The sequence below is a fragment of the Protomyctophum parallelum genome, assembly GCF_964188405.1.
Source record: "Protomyctophum parallelum genome assembly, chromosome: 14".
NCBI classification, from domain to species: domain Eukaryota; kingdom Metazoa; phylum Chordata; class Actinopteri; order Myctophiformes; family Myctophidae; genus Protomyctophum; species Protomyctophum parallelum.
This window is the reverse complement of record NC_139709.1, coordinates 17,315,696-17,336,081: the sequence shown is the minus strand read 5'-3', so window position 1 is coordinate 17,336,081 and position 20,386 is coordinate 17,315,696. Positions and strand designations below refer to the sequence as shown.

The 20,386-nt window shown below is 42.7% G+C and overlaps 1 protein-coding gene across 1 annotated transcript in view; it reads left to right on the top strand.

Annotated features, from left to right (window-relative positions):
- Positions 1 to 386: 386 nt before the first annotated feature.
- Positions 387 to 20,386, top strand: part of col11a1b (collagen, type XI, alpha 1b) — a 129,122-nt gene continuing 109,122 nt past the window's right edge. The window contains exons 1-4 of the mRNA XM_083782304.1: positions 387 to 836; positions 9,619 to 9,783; positions 15,737 to 15,950; positions 17,755 to 17,917. Coding sequence (XP_083638430.1) covers positions 719 to 836; positions 9,619 to 9,783; positions 15,737 to 15,950; positions 17,755 to 17,917 — 660 coding nt within the window. The 5' untranslated portion in view covers positions 387 to 718. The remainder of the gene's footprint in view (positions 837 to 9,618; positions 9,784 to 15,736; positions 15,951 to 17,754; positions 17,918 to 20,386) is intronic.

Sequence of the window (20,386 nt, the reverse complement as noted above, 5' to 3'; positions counted from 1 at the left end):
ACATACTGTTATCTTTCTCTCCATCACCTTAAGCCTGATCAAGATTACAGTGTGTTCTATGAAAGCAATTTGGGAATGTTTTTCCTTCCTTTGGCTTTGTTATTAACAGAGAACCTAGGCTTTTGTGTGACTGTGATTAATGTAGCAACCCAACAGAGAGGTGAACTAACTGTTTTTAGTTTGTTTTAGAGTTCTTTCAGTTTCACATGACCTGCCCTGCACTGTGGGGTCTCTCTACTCTATAATTAGTTGTGATAATATCGTGAGATGATGCGCCTCAGTCATGATGCTGTAGTAGCCTACTAGCCCCTCTGGTAGAGGATTTGAGGGGCGGGTCCTCAACCAACTTTGGAGACTGGTGATTTGATGTAGGGAGGATTTTCCAGTGTCAGTTTTCCTGCAGTCGGTCGCTCTCCCTCCTCGGATCAGTGGTTTAGCAGCCCAGCCTCCCGTCGGCGCGCCACTCACTCGGAATCAAATGCTCTCCGCTTTCCTTTTTTCTTTTTTTCCCATGAAGAGCCCTTTACCTTCAGTCTGAGAGCCGGGCTTAGGGAGAGCGGATCACAAGGGCCCAGTTTGGCTTTCTTAAGAAGCAAACAGCACTACTTTGCACACATGGCTCTGTTGTAGAAAACACATCATATATTTGTTGTGGAGGATTGTGGAAGGGACCATTTTTATTTAAGGTCGCCCGTTTTTTTGTACAGCGGCGGTCACCATGGAGATGCAAAGATGGTCCACAAGGTGGAAAACGAAACGATCGCTTTGGAGTTCCGCGCTAACCACTATCATCATCACACTAACTTTAACTCTGCAAGCCGCTAATGTCAGAGCAGGTAAGACGTCCCAGCCAGTTAATTTCAACATCCTTTTGCCACGGGCTGTTATCAAACGACGACACCTAATGACATGGAACCTGTACGACCCCCAGCTGTGTTCAAAGTCTTTATTCTGAAAACGTCCGAAATGAAAGAAATCCGATCTATCTTGCATGCCACGATCGACATTCCACACAACTTAAAGCATTCTCATCTTCTTTCGCTATCTCTCGCATTGTACGCTCATCACATAATTTGTGCACCTCTTTTGGCTAATTTGCGTAAAAAGCTGTGATCCTTTTACGCGTAATCCCCCAGAAGTCCGCATACTGTGTTGAAAATGAGCCAACTGAGAAAGCCGCTGGCGTGCAGGTGAAGGTTGGCCTATAATGGGCTCCTTCCTGTGATGCCGCTGCGCTGGAATCTGCCATCCAGGTGTGTTATTCTGGCGAAGAGAGGGATGTTGTCAATTATTAAATGTGCCGAAGCTCTTTTCTGGATGAGAAACTGAAGGATTCCGCTAAAGAAAATATACTTGGTTTGGTCACGGTCCGCGAGTTGGGCTAAACTATACAAGTATCCAGCTAGAGGAGAGAGTTCACTTTAGTCCAGAGCTGGAGTGAAGACAAATTTCACATTTTCCGTCTCAGCCCTGAGGCTAAGCTAATTAACATGCTAATTTTTTGCGTTCCTATTTTCTATTCAGACTCGGCCCATCGCAAGCATGTCCGCTTGGGGTCGTTTTGGTTTTACGCAAGGCTTTTACGCAATGGCACACTCACTGTGACTGTGGGTTGACTAAAAAGTAATCCCTTACGTTCTTCTAAATGCCCACCCTCTTTTTCTTCTCTACCGCGTTCTCTGATAGGTTTTCCATTTATGCAATTTGCCAACAATAATTAAGTCATATTAGCATATTACATATTTATCAATCCTGCAAATGGATAGCTTTGTATAAAATGATGAGATCTATTTGATTGAACAGATTGGCCATACTGTATGATTTTAACCCCTTGGGTAGCCTGCATGAAGTACACAAGCTGGCCAGAAGGCTCACCATTTCTCCACACTATCCTGGTTCCCACCAAGTCCAATAAGGGGCGTTAATGGAAAAAGAAATCTGTCGAGTAGTTTCCCTACTTTAAGGCAGGTATGTGTGTCAGATTCACATGCTTTTCTTTTAGGAAAATGTGGTCCAGACTAGAGTAGCTTTCTTTTGTTCCCAAAGCCATACAGTCAAAATATGTTTTGGTCAAGACCAGTTTGGATATGCTTTCTTTTACAACCTAACCTTCTCCCATTTCACCTGCTTTGTAATATAATTATGACTTGACTGAATTATGAACATATACAAAGATACTGAGAATAATTTAGTTCCACAGTCCACAGTTTATTTTTATTTTTAAGATGGCATCTTAGGTCATCTGTGAAGCAGCAAGCTACTCCCAGGATGCATTGCATACTGGCTGGACAGTGGACACTTCCTGTCAAGTTTCAAGACCCGCCCCTTAACCCCCACAACCAATTGCTTTTTAGTATTGAACTAACTGCATGGATCATACATGCAGAATTCACCCAGTACAGGCCATATTGCAGACAGCTCCCTGAAATGAAAAGATCATGACCACAGTGGCTTGCCCATTGCCCATCTTTCCTTTCTGTCTGATATTTAAACTAACCATAATTGCATGATGTGCTAGCAAACATTTACAGGCTTTCCAATGGACTGTAATTGCCACTTGTGCTGCCAACTTTCAGTAGATGGCAGTGACACGAAAAAGACCAGCGAGGCATCCCAAGACGTTGTGCCGCAGATCAAACCCACAAAATCGTGAAGTCAAAATATCAGGGATTTCAAAGTTGCTTGCAAGGCTAAACTTAAACATCAAACTATACCATATAACGGAGCATAATGGGTCAATCCATGTGGCACGATTCTTGTAGTCTTGTGAGCAAAACGCAGCTGACAACAGTATAAATAGGCATCCGACTTCATGGTTCCACTGTATCATTAACTTAAGGATTGTTTTTTGGGGCTGTGTTGCCGACTTGGAAATGGATTTTCTCTAATGGTTTGAACAGACACTTCAAATGTCACTTATGTGTCAGCTCTGTCTGCGAGGAAATGTGCACCCTCTGACACGTTATGTGGCTTGTTAACATGGCAGGTAGTATATCAAAAAAGCCTTCAACAGCAGCCAGCAAAACGTGTCATTGACAGCATGCAAGATTGTAAGTTTACCCCCTCAGACAAGTCTGTGGATTGCCTCAGAGCTGCTGTGGTGCTGTAGGCAGTGGCCTAGTCCAAACCCTGGCTCTCTCTTGTGGTTTTGCATCCTTATCATTAGTGATGTGCTTTATTCCTCTGTTGGGGGCGGATTAGATGGGGAGTCTTTGCTAAAGATGTGTTGCAAACACCCTGCGTTCTGGCACTGTATGTCCTAAAGGCTGAAAATTCCAAAAAGCTGTGCATGCTCATTTGGGGTCTTTAATGGTTTTGGGGTATTGCCTGTTTTTTCTAGCTCTTTTGTGAGTAGGAGGAGCTAGTGAGTAGAGAAGGAAAGGGGTTGGGGGTGGGGTTGGTGGTGGGGGCGATTCCTGGCCAATTCAGCACATCTGGAATATATGAGGCCTTGAGGTATGCAGTAATGCAGAAAGGCATTCTGAACCTCACAAAGAGACCTTTAGTTTAAACTTTTTTTTCATGAACCAGTAGCTCTGTAGTTAGTTGGGACAATATTCAGAAGAGCCACAGACTTATTTTTTTCTTCCTTTTTATGAGGCATTCGGTGTGAGGTTTAAAAGTTGGCTTTTGTTACCTAAGAACTGCATTTTATTTGGTTGGTGGTTGGTGCTTTGCGAAGCAGTACAAAGCAAGTTCACTGTTGTCTGCTGTGGGTTAAAATGAACTCAGGTGTCTGTGCTGTGGTACTGTGGACCAGTACAGTATGTATCCCTGTGTGTACTTCCTCTGTGGTTAACTGAATTCTATCTGTATCGGTTCCGCAGATTCAGAAGCAATATGTATATATAAAGCTGCTCAGGGACCTGTGTTCTAGTTTGCCAATAAAGACCACATGCTGCATCGCTTGATTTCCTGACAGTGCTGCCTGCTTAACTTTCTGATTTGGTTAACGCTCATTTTGTGTGTGTGTGTGTGTGTGTGTGTGTGTGTGTGTGTGTGTGTGTGTGTGAGTGAGAGTGCGTGCGTGCGCGTATGTGCGTGGTATAAAATGCGTGTTAATCTGGAAATAAAGTCATAAAATCACTTCAGCGCTTTACGTCAATTTAGAGCCAATTTACTATTTCTCTATTTCATTTTTCTTCCTTTCTTAAATGCACAGTCTTGAGCACATGGTTGATGAGCGTTTGATTCACTGCCCAAGAGTGTTGTTTTTCTCATCATTTGAGAGAGGGAGGCAGAGGGAGATGTATTGTATTGGAAGGACAGAGAGAGATTATTTATATTTATTTTCTTGAATAATACAGTAAATACACCATTTTGATTTTGGCCATGTTGTTGAGAGGGGGGGGGGGGTTATTTCTCTTATTCTTATTAAACACACACACACACACACACACACACACACACACACACACACACACACACACACACACACACACACACACACACACACACACACACACACACACACACACACACACACACACACACACACACACACACACAGAGAGACAGAGAGCTGTAAGGATGTTGCTTGCCATGTGTGTTTTGGTTGGAGGATGGTAGAGAGGGAGTGGTGCCTTTGCCATAATGGCTTCAGCATGTGATGTGAATGTATAGCTCGGCCCACCAAAGCCCCACCTGGACAAGGGGAGGAAACAGGAACTACAGGATCAGCACTTCCTTAAAAACATTGAAAATGTAAACAGAGATTCATGGCGAATTTAATCTCATGATGGCAAAAAATTATAGAATCCCCTTCACCATACAGATTGATGACAAAGCATTTTGTTTATACGGTAAAAAGAAGGAAGAAAATCTCAGACCTGTCGAGCCTGACAGCCTATTAATGGATACATATGAACCACTTGGCATCCCTATTGTGGGCATGTCATTATACAGTAAGTGAAAATGTTCAGAACTTTTCAAAATGTTTCAAATCTTCTTTGAAAATAAAAATAAGCTGTTGATCTGACAAGCTCAAAACATTTTTTGAGCTGAGGTTGATTGGTTCAAAAGGAATCAGGTAGAGTCTCTGCTTTTTGCATAATCAGAAATTAAATTGACCTAATGCAATTTTTTCTAACATTTGATTTGAATTACTGAGGAGTGGACCATGTATTTTGCTTTGTTCTTGACATTTCAAATGGGTATAGAACAAACTATTCCACCCCAGTGTATCTTGGCACACTGCTGGTTCCTGGGTCATTCTGTGTTATGGAGTATTATACTAGACCATAGAAAGACAAGTAGATCAAAGGCACCACAGACTCTTAATAAAAGAGCTTCTTTGTGGTGATTCCCCTCAAACAATGTTCCCACAAATGTCTTGTCTCCAGTATAAAGCACATGAAACCAGTTTGGGGTACTTTTATTTTTATATGAAGAGAGATTTCATATAAAATATGTCCTCTCTCTTTCTGGGGGTCTTATCTTCCCAGTAGGACTTTAGGCAGACTGTTTAAGCATTGTTTATTGTGACTGGAGTTTTTGAAGAGGCCAGCATCCTGTCTCTTGCTGAAGGACAAGCGGCCGGGTGGCGTAATGTCCAGACATGGTCGTACACAGGACTTTGCTGCTGTTTTTTTTTTTTTGTCGTTTTTTGCTCTGACTAGGCAGGATGTTTTTAATACTGTTGGATTTTATGCACCTAGATTTATTGATTTAATGTTGTTTCTGATGTGTAAGTTTGCTTTGGATGTTGGTTAGCTAAAACATGATTCAGATGAGCCAACTTGCCTGTGTTGTGCCGGAATCGACTCCCTCTTCGGAACTCAGCCATCTCTACCCACCTATAGCAGATCTATAGCACCTCAGGTCTATAGCCTGTCCACAAGCCTCCAATAGCTGCCTATATTTGCACCATAAAAGGTTAAAGTCCTACTATTTGTCACATACATTGCTATTGCAAGATTTGTTCTCATCTCTTTGAACGGTGAGCCGCAGCTGCGCTGCTCTTGGGAATCATTTGTAGTTGATTTAACCCCCCAATCCAACCCTTGATGCTGAGTGCCAAGCAGGGAGGCATTCCATTTTTACAGTCTTTGGTATGACCCAGCCAGGGATCGAACCCCGACCTCCCAGTTTCTAACCGTAACCACAAGGCCACCCTAGCCCCACTACACTCCTCCATATCTCCACATACTGACCCCCACAGCTACACCCACTCAACCCAGCCACCTCTGCCTGCGTATGGTGCTCCCTAGCCTACACTCCTACATCTCCTTGGGTGAAAGCCTAAGGGGAGTAGGGTTCTGTTGTGGGGGTGGTAACATGGTAAGCCACTGTATCTGCCTGTGAGTGGTCGAATGGGAGACTAATTCCACCAGGGAATAGCATTTTGGCACAACGCGGGTAAGCATTTATGTGACAGTAGTCACAGTAGTCAACCGAAGGGGGCAAACGTTAGTCCGACGTACCAATAGTCTGACATGCGTGACTCACCCATGGCTCCCACGTGCGGTTAGGGTTAGGGTTCGGTGTAGGGTGTTGGACTGTTAGGATGTCGGACCAAAGATATGTACCCGTCAACCGACACCTCGTACAAAACCAGCATAACCTTGACCTACATTGTGGACATAAACACAGACTGTGCACCAGGGGTGCAATGTTTCTTCTTATACTAGCGTGAAATGGAATCTATCCAGGGTGCGGTTTAATTTCTGTCTGATGCAAAGCATATGAATCACTAATTACTTAACAACACTCAAGGCATGCTCCCCATTTACACTCGCTCCGAGAGGATTTTTATGATTATATGTGACAGTGTACAGCAGCATTACAACCGTACTGTGAATCACAAGGCATTATGAAATATGTGGCTCAAAAATGCTTTCTGATTGGTCAAGTGGTGGTTTAATAATTTATTCTCAGATGTGCAGTTATGCCTCTAATTGTTCAGTACCAATAACTTGCCAAACATAGCTCTATAAATGACGTAGTCCTCACTTATATGAGTGAGTTCATCAACGAGGGATTTTCTTTCATTTCTTAACCGCTTGAACTCTATTCTTCATTGGCCGGAGACAACCAGATATATACCGGTATATACTAGGCACTCTTATCTTTTCTCTCTACACCAAAACATCTTCGCTGAAAACAGCCGATCTACAAGCTCACAACCATGCCGTGTTGCGACACGTTGTGAGCTTGTAGATTGTCTGTCTGTCTGTCTGCGTGCATGCATGCGTGCGTCTCGCCGTCTCTGTGTTCCAGACCACACTTGGGGTCAAAATAATTCATTCTCTTCATTGGGGTCTGCATTTCAAATTTGGCTTGACTAAGTTTCATAAGACCCTATACGTTTGCAAAACCAATGTGTGCGTGCGTGCGTGTGAGAGAGAGTGTGCCTGCATGGATGCTTGCATGCGTGTGTGTGTTGTTGGGTGCATACCTGTTTTGTTCTTATCAGTCTAATAATTGACTTTAGATTGACAGTACTGGCATGTCGTCACGGGTAGAGAGGCCCAGACCGTCAGCGGACCCGTAAGACTTCAAAGTGTTTAAAAACCGCAAGATGCTTTTTGTGGACTCACCTCAGACGGTCTACCTCTCTTTAACATAGTCTATCCAGTCACCACGCCCATGGTGACCTGTAAATTAATGGCTGCCTCTTCTATTTTCAGCCGAGGCAGTGGTGTAAAGTATATTTACTTGAGTACTGTACTTAAGTAAAATTTTGAGGTATTTGTACTTTACTTGAGTATTTCCAATTTCCAATGCTTTTACTTCTACTCTTGAAAACTTTAGTTACTAGTTACTTTGTCGATTTTTACTTGTAACAGAGTATTTCTATATTGCACTTGAAAAAAATACTTTTTCCACCACTGCCCATGGTGACCTGTAAATTAATGGCTGCCACATCAGCTGAGTGGAGGTAAACCCAGACTTCCTCACATTAAATCAACAGAGACGCTGTCACGTATGTACAGTCTGCAAGGCTAAGGCACCCCCCATTTAGTAAGCACACTTTAAAACATATTAACGTACTTATTAGGCCTCTAGACTTCAAATCCCCTATAATCACACTGTAAATCACAGCGTAGTTTAGGGCATGTGCTGGAAGAGTGTGTAGGGATGGGTGTGGGGGGACTGGGGGGTAAAGTGCTCATAAAGTGGAGAGTATGATTTTTCAGGAGTGTTGAAATGCCAAAGTCACAGAAAAGTCGGTACAGGCAGGAGTGAGGCAAGCCTGATTTATAATTGGTTGCATGTCATGTGGCGCACGCCTAAAATGAGCCGATCTACAAGCTCCCAACTTTCCCATGGCACGCCACGCATACCTCACCCCAGCCTCTCTGCTGCTGAGCTTCAGTACCGTTGACAGCGAGTGGGCTGGTGTAGTGTTAAGGAGCATGTAAAGCCACCACCTCCTGTGTGTTTTTCTGTCTCCAAAGGGCTCCGTGAGCCACTTTGGAGGTTTTTATCCCTAGATGCTGGGGTTTTGTGGGTCGGGCTCGTACCAGGGGGCCCAATTACACTCACTGAATGGTTCCTAACATTTTTACTGCTCGACTGCCAGAGCAGCTCATAAAGAAACAACTGGTGGGACTGACAGAATTGGCCGACAGTCGGTGACAGAGGCGAGGGGGCCGTAATGGATGTAAATGTTGATTTATCATCAAAATGCCAGTTTTGATTACTTTTATCATCGACTGCTGAGTTGTGTGTACAGTGCACGCATTCACTAACAAAGTCCACTTTCATTGTCTAGTCAATGAAGCATTCTCTGCTTTCATCCCAGTGGGAGACATCAACGTCATCACCTTGTTAGGAGTTGTGTAACTTGCGTTGTGAGGTTTTGGAGTTGTGACCTTTGTGTATACGAGTGTTGCTCAGCGTTTTGAAAGCTTAGCATGTATACCGACCATTGTAACACCGCTAAGCCACGGTAATGGGGTTTGTTGCCACTGGGGTCACCTATATAGTTAAAATGCTGGCACGCACTGTAAAATAAGGAGCATTTTGTTCATTGTCTGCTTCCATTCCTCTGCTTCCATTGGATTTAGCTGCCTCCCAGAGTTGATCCACAGAGTTGATAGTGGCTTCCTAACATTTCCAGGGTTAGCGGTTCAATTCTGTAACTAATGCATCAACTTACTGGAGAGACCTCCACGTACTGATGTCTGATGATATCTAAATTCAGTGAATACTGGGTGGAAACAATAAAAATAACAGCATCACAGAACCAATGTGAGGACTTTTTAGGGAGGTCCTTTATATTGCGACGGTATATCAGGATGTGGTGTTTAATGCACCTTTATCTCCGTGGTCAAGGCAGAGATTTCTGATCGTCTGACTACGAGAGACTAGCTGCCTGTACTGTTTTACAGTGGCTTCCTAACATTAACAGGGTCCGTTGTTCAATTCCTACCGTCCGTGACTAATACAGTACATAGTTAAACCTTTATACTGTACGCTCATGGTAGTCTGACATGCTTTGAATAATAGCTTAAATTAACTAGCACAGCACAGCATTTGGGTCTATGTTATGGCATTTCAAACTGCCTAATGGGCTTCAGTTATGAGAGCCATATTTCTCAGGTATTACAGTAGTATGTTAATCATGTCCTGTGGCATCCTACTGACTGTGATTCTCCTCCCTGCTTCCCACAGCTGAACCTGTGGATGTACTCAAGGTTCTAGACTTCCACAACTCTCCGGAAGGAATAAGGAAAACAACAGGATTCTGTACGCACCGGAGAGGATCCAAACCCGATGTCGCGTTCCGAGTGGGGAAACAGGCCCAAATTAGTGCTCCCACCAGCCAACTTTTCCCAGGTAATCGCACACACACGCATGCATGATATAGCAGGGGTTCCCAATTCCTTTTGACCCAGGTACCCCTTGGGGGGGAGATTTCTTTCCAGGTACCCCCTCATCCTCGCAACACCGATAAGCATATCTACAACCTTATTTAGATGCTATTGGAACTATTTGTATTAAAACTTTTCAATCAAAGTCACAACACATTCTCACAACATTTATTTAAGATGTTATCTTTGAATAGATGTAGACCTATTTGACAGTGCAGAAACATAATTGCCTTCCTTGATGCATCAATAAGCATCAGCTGGTCACAGTCACAGACAGTCACAGAGCCTCAGCCTCTGCAGTGCTCTCTGAAAGTGACTGCATGGAGTCTGTATCATTTCTATCCAAAAGCAAACACATACATATCCGTAGTCGGTTCGCGGGGGCAACAGCTGCACCAGAGTGCTCCAGACTTCCCTCTCCAGAGCAACATTAGTGACTTCCTCCTGGGGGATCCCGAGACGGTTCCAAGGCCAGTGAGTCGATGTGTTTCCTCCAACTGCGCCTTGGTCTGCCCCTGGGTCTCCTCCCAGTGTGAATGTGCCTCGAGGAACTCCCTAGGGAGACGTACGAGAGGCATCCTAACCAGATGCCCGAACCACCTAAGCAGCGACTCTACTCCAAGTCTCTCTCGCGTGACTAAACTTCTCACCCTATCTCTAAGGGAGATGCCAGCCACCCGTCGGAGAAAACTCATTTCGGCCGCTTGTATTCGCATTTCACAACCTTATTCTTTCGCTCATGACCCACACTTCATGACCATAGGTGAGAGTAGGAACGGAGATTGCTCGGTAGACAGAGAGCTTTGCCTTCTGGCTCAACTCTCCTTTTGTCACAACAGTGCGGCACAGTATATAGAGTGTAAAGTAGCGATATATTAAGTTACTTTTCTAGGAAGAATGTAGAAATATATTTATTTTACCATTGCAGGGTTGTTTATTTTTTTAAAGGGGTTTCCAAGATTCATAAACCTCCCTCATTGCCTTCAGTGACCGCATAAACTTGCAGAATCAAACAAATACGAAGAATAAAATAAAAACTGAAATATTCTGGTTACATTTCACTTAAGCATGATTTAAAAAATATCCCCCCAAAAAATAAAGCATGGTTCAATCAAGAACCAGATAAATCTGATTGATTTTGATTTTTTCTTGACAAAATGTGACTGTCTCCAAACCAGACTTGACGACGGGTACAGACAACAGTGTGCTGTATTTGGCGCGCGAGCTCATGAATGCTAACTGGGTGTTCGTATTGACAGGCACAGCCTGATTCCCCAGCTTGACATAATCTGATGCCAGACTCTGTTTGTGAAAAATAAACCCACCACATTTATTGTTTTAGGTCTGAATCCATCGGGAGAACCCCCAAAAAGAAAGAAAAAATAAAACTCTTTGATAATGTTTACATTGGACTGGCTACCGCCGTTTAAACGGCTTACTGCTCCCAGGCTGAGCCTATGATTTGATAATAAACTGTAGAAGAAGAAGAAGAAGAACAGGAAGCGTGGTCATTATTATTCACGCCCGGAGACATCAGACTGTTGACAGACATGACTGAGCTATTGGTCAGCTCCCAGTCTGTGCCACTGCCAGTACCACAGTGTGCCACGTGCATGGTTATGTGCATAACCCTGACTTATATTAATTTCATCGACTAAAACTATGATGGAAAATGCTCGTCGACCACCTTTTTTCACTGACGAAAGCTAAACTTCAACTAAGCTATGACTAAAACAAATATAACAAATAAAAACAAGACTAAATGTTAGGGAGGGACTAGTGGAGAAGAGATACAGTAGAACTAAAAGACAAGTCATTTTATGTTTGATTGCGCTCGGGTGTTGCACTTGCAACGTTTTCAGATCTTTCAGAAATAGCCAGATCTACAAGCTCTTTTTGTATAGCCTAAATATAAAATAGGGCTTAAACACTAAAGCTGCCAAATAATTGTAGTGGAGTAAAAAGTATAACATTTGCCTCTGATTTGTACTAGAGAAGTATCAACATACTAAAAGGAATTGAGTAAATGTACTTTTAGTTGCTTTCCACCACTGCATGCAACTGTAACTAACTCTGGCTTTATTATCCATGCTGTAACGTGGAATGCATTTCATCTGCTGTATACTATATTATGATAATGTTAAAAAAAGAAAAGACTTCATATCCACCAAAGGCCCGTTAACCCTTTATTGCTAGACCATAATGGAGAAAGAGGCACCAGTTGCCTGCTTGCCTCATAGTCATACTGGCAGGATACCCAAGACACACATTTTAATGGGGCACAGAGTGCCGTTAAACACGTCCTCCCAGTCTGTGTGTCTTGGGCCTCGTCCAATTTGGCCGAGTGGCAAAGGAAAAAATAAAGGCACACAATTGTGTTTGATATTAGCAATTAGATCTCTTGTGATTGTTGGCTCAGCGTAATTGCCTGCAAACCTTTCAGCTTAAGGACTGGAAATTTGTCGGGACACAACTGAAGGTACTAACTAAGGGTTGAGGTGTTAGCGTCGCCACGGAAACAAGGTGTCAGAATGATCCCTGTCGAGAAAAGAAAGTATTTTTTTTGTAGTTTCTTTTCTTAAATAGCCTGTTGTTAGTCTTTCACTGAAGTGAACCCCATTAACAGTCAAAGGATGACATTTGTTAGTTGTTCTATTTACACGGCCTATAAAATTAATGTGGCTGCAAGATCACTTTTAGCTTCTTGCAGCGCATGCCAACTACCGTTTTTTCGACTGCTTTAATAAAGAGCAGCCCAGGTCCAGTTGTCTAGACTACTGTGCTTTATGTGAAAGAAACAACTGAAAGTTTGACAATTATGTGTTGTGCCATTATTCAATTAACCCATTTGAATTGAATTAAACCCAGATTCCGGGTATGAATGAATGAAATGTTGTTGTTGCTGTATTGTAGAGCAGAGGTCCTCAACTAGAAATGATGAAGGTTCACAAATATCTTTTTGAATAAGACCGAGGTCCGGTCCCATGCGCGGCGTCCATCGGAGAGCGGGGCTCTATGCCCGTTTAGTATGGTCAAGCCAAGCTTATACAAATCAGATCCCCTTCCACCCAACCAATAATGGGGTGCAGAGTGCAGGCCCGGAGTGGAACTCCAAATCAGGCCGGGAGTTATATGCCCTGGCAGGCCACACTGTGCGCGTGTAGTGTGCGCCAGAATTTTGGGGGCCCTTGGGGGACATTTTGGGGGCCTTTGCAGCAATTTCACATGAGAAATGTACCATCTGATGTTATTTATATTATTAACTTCTTCCCTCCTTTAACATAAGACACACAATGTAGTTGTGCTGCAGCAACACTGCCTGAATTTAATTTAATTGACTGTGGCTGGCCTGGCCTTTTTTTTTTAAATAATTTGCCTAGGGTCCACAGAGAGGTGGTCCGCGGTCCGGTCGTGGACCGCGGTCCGTCAGTTGAGTACCCCTGTTGTAGAGTGTGTTAATTCAATATGACTAGCACTTCTGCAGAGGTTGGAGGTGGCCTTCCTATGGAATTTATTCATGATATTTATTAAGAAACATTCTGAATTTGTTTTTAATTCATGAAACATTTAGATTTTATGGGGGGAAAATATTTTGAAATAAGGGGATATTTACTCGCGAGTCGCAGCCCATATAAATGAACCTGTGACCCACACATGGGTCCCGTTTTGGAACCAGTGCACAAAATGCACCGCTGTAGCTGAATGGATACAGTAATCAGAGGGTATGGTGATCAGCTGAATGGGTACAGTAATCAGGGTAACAAGAAGACTCACCCCGGTGCGTGCCCGTTTTTCCTCCCGGAATTTTCCCCAGTGAGGGGGATAACTTTGTAATATGCTATTGGCTGTTTGTATTCTTTTTGGAAAAATATAAAAAGATACTCCTGTGGAAAGGCTATATTATATTACTTATATTGACCTTATAAACAATTTAGTATTATTTAGTATATGTAAGGTTTTGCCCCCTCAAATGGTACCTCGTCAGATAATCCCCACATATCCTACAACAACTTCTGTGAACAGACTTCACTGTAGTAGCTTTTCATAAATTATATTTGTACTTAGGCTGTCTGCTGTCATGAAAGTTTATAGTTAGAGAAATTCAAAATCCAGCCGTCTGCTGTCCAGCCTCTCCCACCCCTCACTGGGGAAAATTCTGGGAGGAAAACAGAAACGGGGTGAGTCTTCTTGTATTCGTAATCAGAGGGTATGGTGATCAGCTGAATGGGGACAGGAATCAGAGGGTATGGTGATCAGCTGAATGGGTACAGGAATCAGAGGGTATGGTGATCAGACTGTAGCTGAATGGGTACAGGAATCAGAGGGTATGGTGATCAGACTGTAGCTGAATGGGTACAGGAATCAGAGGGTATGGTGATCAGACTGTAGCTGAATGGGTACAGGAATCACAGGGTATGGTGATCAGACTGTAGCTGAATGGGTACAGGAATCAGAGGGTATGGTGATCAGACTGTAGCTGAATGGGTACAGGAATCACAGGGTATGGTGATCAGACTGTAGCTGAATGGGTACAGGAATCAGAGGGTATGGTGATCAGACTGTAGCTGAATGGGGACAGGAATCAGAGGGTATGGTGATCAGACTGTAGCTGAATGGGGACAGGAATCAGAGGGTATGGTGATCAGCTGAATGGGGACAGGAATCAGAGGGTATGGTGATCAGCTGAATGGGGACAGGAATCAGAGGGTATGGTGATCAGCTGAATGGGTACAGGAATCAGAGGGTATGGTGATCAGCTGAATGGGGACAGGAATCAGAGGGTATGGTGATCAGACGTTCACCAGTTCAACCCATGGCTGGTCAAATGTATGTGTCAAAGTGTCCCTGAGCAAGTCCGTCACTTAACCCCTCTAGTCTGGCAGATCCAGACATTTAACCCCTTAACATCTCACCACACAGTACTCGTCAAAACGCCACCTCAGATCGGTTGGGATTCCTTGGGGACGATGCATTACATCACCTGTCCTTCCCTTTACATTATATTTGGCTATTGGACATGCATTACAAATATAGATGAACTAGTAGCATACAACTACAAACCAGACTAACAGTTTACTGAATTGGGAAAGAAACGTAGAGGGTTTGGGCATAGATAGAAAAATGAGAAGAGGAGGAAGGACGGATGGAAAGAAATCAAAGAATGCGTGAGATGGGATTCTAGGTCTAGGAGGTGATGGGGAGTTGAAGGACTAGGGTGTGAGGAAGTTAAGTTAACATCTATGGAAACTAAAGATATAAGCATTCACTTTGTTTGGTGTAGTGAAATGATCCCCCCGGTCTCTAACCTGCACGCTGATCTTAACCACTTTCAACCTGGGATCCCTGTTTTGGGCACGTAATTTTTTAATGTTTTCTTTTGTGGCTTTTGCCTTTATTTTATATTTTTTGATTGAGGGACAGACAGTAGGCTGGCAGCCAAGGTGCCTGGACCGCTGAGCCATGGCCCAGGCCTGGGAATCTCATTTTAAGTGAAACATTTAACAAGCATAAAAATACCAAAAACAGCAGTTATTGCACTGGAGTCATTTTTGCATTGGGTATTCAAAAATACTTGGTGCTGCATTGCCAGCTTGTACATCTGTTATTTGTGAACATTTTTAAAAACTCAAAAAGTGTTTAATGCAGGGGTTAATATAGACAAGGAGATGAGGTAATGATACAGTAACCATAGACACAGTAACCACAGTAACCGTGCTGAAATAGACTAGTAGACCAATGCTACACACATAGTCAAGTGTTGGAGCGACTAGCACCGCTCAAAATGTTGAATAATTTTTAAATGTTCAATCATTTTGAATTACGAAATAGTTTGAGAACTTTTTAGAATTGAGAATCGGTCTCAGGTATGAAGTGGCTAAATAATCAACACTAACCAATGGTTCCCCTGGCCTGTATAGGAGGAGTGTTCCCCGAGGACTTCTCCGTCATGTTCACCATCAAGCCTAAAGCCGGCCTGCAGTCCTTCCTGCTGTCTGTGTACAACCAGCAGGGCATCCAGCAGCTGGGCGTGGAGGTGGGCCGCGCCCCCGTCTTCCTGTATGAGGACCAGCATGGCAAGCCTGCCCCCGAGGAGTACCCCCTGTTCCGCTCCGTCAACCTCGCCGATGGAAAGTAAGTGACTGACCCACGGGCAGATTGGAGTGACTTGGTGCTGACGTGAGAGGGAGAGATATGGGTTGGAGGTTGTCACTCTGGATCTAAAATTGACCTTTTGTTGTATGATTGTCCCCCTGTCCATTGTACTCTGTGAACTGGTTTATTTGTTGACTGGTGCTTGGTCAACTTACTTTTTGCATATAATTTATATCGCAATACATTGATGAGGAGGATGAATGCAGATGCAATTTATGTTATTATTACTTGCATAGCCAAACGATCATAGATTTCAGCTAGCTTACACATACGTCTGGTAATATCTAAATCCAATGTATGGGCTAAAGGGTGGAAGGCCATTCCCCTAATACGTGTTGTACCCATTTTTCCCTGTGGTCAATGTACTTAGTGCAGTACACACCCAGTATCAGAGTACATGCAGGCCAGTCTATGCTGTCAGTACTCTATGATATCATAATACATAGCAAATATCAGGGATCTGCATACAGTATAAAATGAACACAGACGGACGGACGGACGGACGGACGGACGGACGGACAGACAGACAGATATGGAGATTTGGCCGATCTATAGATATTCTGGACAGCTGCCGATCCGACTGACCTCCCACTCGGCACATAACTCCCTCGGGTCACTGGGGTGGGGATACACATGCCAAGATGCATGGGGTGAGGGTCGGTCAGACCCGTGACACAAGGGGGTCCATTCCTGGCCAAGCATTGGGTGTGATGAGTTGGGAGTAAGAATTATCTTTATTGATAGCTATTATAGGGTGACTCATGCTGCACATGTGTATTCAGTTAGATTAATGATACATTCATTCATGCATACACCCATTATAGCTATTAATTGTCCCTGACTGCAATGTGAAAACATTTTAGGACAGCAGAAATGTACAGTATGCCAGCAATATGTTGTTTAATGGATAAATAACTCTTGCAGTGCAGAATATGCAGGCTATAAGCAACACATTGTCAGGATATTCTTAAACAATAACTCACTTGTTTAATTCTCATGCTTACACTGAATTGATTCATGGAGAGTGTTGTTGGCTAAATGATCCCGAAACAAACAATTCCACGTATTTATTTATTTTCTCTTTTCATTTACTCAGTATGTACTTGCGCTTTTTTTCTTTTTTTTTGCCTCACCACAGATGATTCATCATCATTAACATATGTTTGTGTTGTCACATACTCCATATGGGAGAAGTCAAGACAGTAAAGGCTAATTGATTATTGGCAACTATATGAAATTTCAGTCTTTTCTTTCCCAGATGATTTAGAGCAGTGAAATGCTGACGTTCAATTGCACCCTGGGTTGGCCTGCATGCATAACTGCACGATGACGCCAATGCCAAACACTGAAAACAATGTGCACTTGTCTCAGGCATCTGAGCAAATACAACACACAGAATCTGCCTTGAAGTGATTTCTCTGTCATTAACATTAAATCAAAACGTGTGAATATAGTAGGTGCAAATTGTAGCCATTGACTCTCAATTTTCAACTTAGTTACAGTGTATCCACACAAATACTATCTGCCTCCTGCCCAAATCAAAAGCAATTTCTTCCAGGAACAGAAGATTAAAAACTGGCTTACACATAAAGCACTGCTAATGGCCAAATGCATCCAAGTTCAGGATATGATTTATGAATATGGAGCTTAAATCATCGATTTCATGACCTAAAATAGGAATGCTACCATTTTCATTAATCAATATTCATTGAAATGACCACAGATTCACATGTTTGTTAAATGTTGGCACTGCTGATGTCTTGTGTCTTGTTGTGTTGTGCAGGTGGCATCGCGTGGCCATCAGTGTGGAGAAGAAGAGTGTCACCATCATCGTGGACTGTAAGAAGAAGCTGATCAGACCACTGGGCAGGAGCGACCAGGCCATCATCAACACGGAGGGCATCACTGTGTTTGGCACCAGGATTCTTGATGAGGAAGTCTTCGAGGTAAGCCATTGGCCTATCAACATTGGAATCCGCCTGGTTTCATCAAGTCTGAATCAGATTGAACTGCTAATCAGATTTTATCCACATTCCTAGCTGGTTTGAAATGCGATTAAAATCAGATTTGAGAAGCCTGATTTATAGCCAGATTTATATCTTGTTGTATGATGTGTTCCTTGGCAAAAATAACTAACCTACAAGTTCACAATGTGTCACATTGCAAAAGATTGCAAGCTTGTAGATCTGCTATTTTTGGCGAGTGACATTGTTGTAAGAGTATAAGTGCCGTTCTATTTACTCCTATGTTGTTATTACGGCATTACCACAGTAACCAATTTCAGATAGATTGACTATTTCTGAATAAACCGATATCATCTCTTGCAAATACCAGTGACATCATATTTGAGAAACAAATCGGATTTCCCTGCGGTCTGAACAAAGCCTTTGAGTTCGTCACAGCTGTGATGGAAAAACTGTGTAACTGCAATGTTGGTGCTGTTTTTTTGTTCTAGTGTTCTTGATTTGAGAGTTATACATGGTCATTCGTGTGCTTTTATGAGTTTTATAGCCCTTGGGCCATTGATAATGGTTAAAAGCTTACAGGCGTCAATGAGAAAATCCTGAGAGAATTCGTTTTGTCAGTCTTAAAAAGCTCTCTCTTGGCCCAAAGTTTTAGATCTGACAAAAGCATTATGCAGCTCTGGACCAACGTGGTGTTACGTGAGTTTTGTTTGCTGGATCTCTGCTTCTGTGGCCTGGATCATTTAGTTCAATTTACCTGGAAAAATATGGACGTAATTAGAAGCACATTGTTAATTTCCGGATTCTCAATGAGTTAAAGGGATATTTCAAACTTATCGTGTCCAAATGTCTAATGGCTATACATTTTATTTCAATTCTACTAAATGTTTTCACCACCGGTACATGTTTTATGGACCGCAACAACAATACTGTCTTTGTGTACACTTGTTGGCCAGAGGCATGGGCAAAGTGAAAGTCTTTGGAAATGGTACCTCCTCTAGTATGCTCTTTTCCCCTTAACAACTTGTTGGATTTTGAGCTTGAGTGGCAGGCATAATAAAGGAAACTCCTGAGAAACTGAGAAAGCATACATAGGCTTCAGTTGTTCATACTGTGTACTGTATGTCCTTTGTAATGTGTGTGTGCAGAGTGCCTATCATTACCAATTCATGCTTCAGATTATTGCACTTATGGACTACAATGGTGTTCTAAACTAGCCTGGTGTGGCCAGACTAATCACTAACAATTTCGCTCTGACATATTTGTCTGGTTTCCAGGATAGTTCCAGACTATATTCTTGTGACTTGTGAGCTTGTATACCTGCTATTTCTAAATGTATGTATGCTATATCATACGATGGACGGAGCATATATTAGGCCTTCAGAGCTACCGGTTTTAGCTCAGGTAGCGCTGAGCTCAATGGAAAATCTGACCTCCATGCTAGTTTAGCTCAGAAGACAATAGAGCCTCTTTGATCTCAACTTGTGGAATGCTTGCTAACAAGAACAGCGTGCTAAATGCTTGCCTCCAGGTCACACGTCTTTGAGAGGAGGAGCCACTTGAAAATTGGATCATCTCCTTCCTCACCGCTGGGTTTTGCTGGCAAGCTGACCTTAATTAATGGTTAATGGTGGTATAAAATGTGGACAATGAGAAGTCATGGGCAATGGTTTTTTACCAGACTTTCTTTGTGGGGATTTCTTTTTATGCTGCTGTGGTTTATAACGCAGTGATAAATTGTGATAGATAGTCTTACATTTAAGCCATTGAAGCTCTTCTCATTTAGAATGACACGTATTATAATAAATAGATCAACATTCCAATCGCATAACAGCAATTATGTGACTGGAAGAAAGATTGCACATGATTTTAAAGTGTGAGACATATTAAGGAATAGAAGCTAATGAAGGAATGTTTTTGAGGGTTGTTTTTAGAAAGCAGTGCTTTCACCAGGTCTATTTTTACTGATGGTCTCGGGCCAGCAATTGGCCTTTTGTGGGTGTTCTTTGTTTCAACATACATTAAGCTAAATGGAGTTAAATTACAGACCAATTTGGGGTTTATTTTCTCCATAGAAACTTGGAAAAGTGAAAATGGTTTAAAATTTTCCCCCAGGGGCAGAGGCTGTTCGCACATTTTTAATCACAGTATCAGCCACACTACCAAAGCTGCCTGCGGTGATGATGGCCGAAACATGCTTTAATTATTTCCACTTCAGCTTTAATAGCTATGGGTTTGTTGATCGCAAACTGACTATTTGTAAGCTAACTGGACTGTAATGACTCAGCCCACAAACCCTTTAGCATCCAAAAAGCAACTGCCTTGATTCATTATATTCCCAAAGATGAAACGGGTTCACAAAATTATATTCAAACCATCTCACTTTCAAAATGTCCTTAACCCATTTTGACCTGAGATCAGATTCTAAAATTGTCTTCTACATCCTGACAG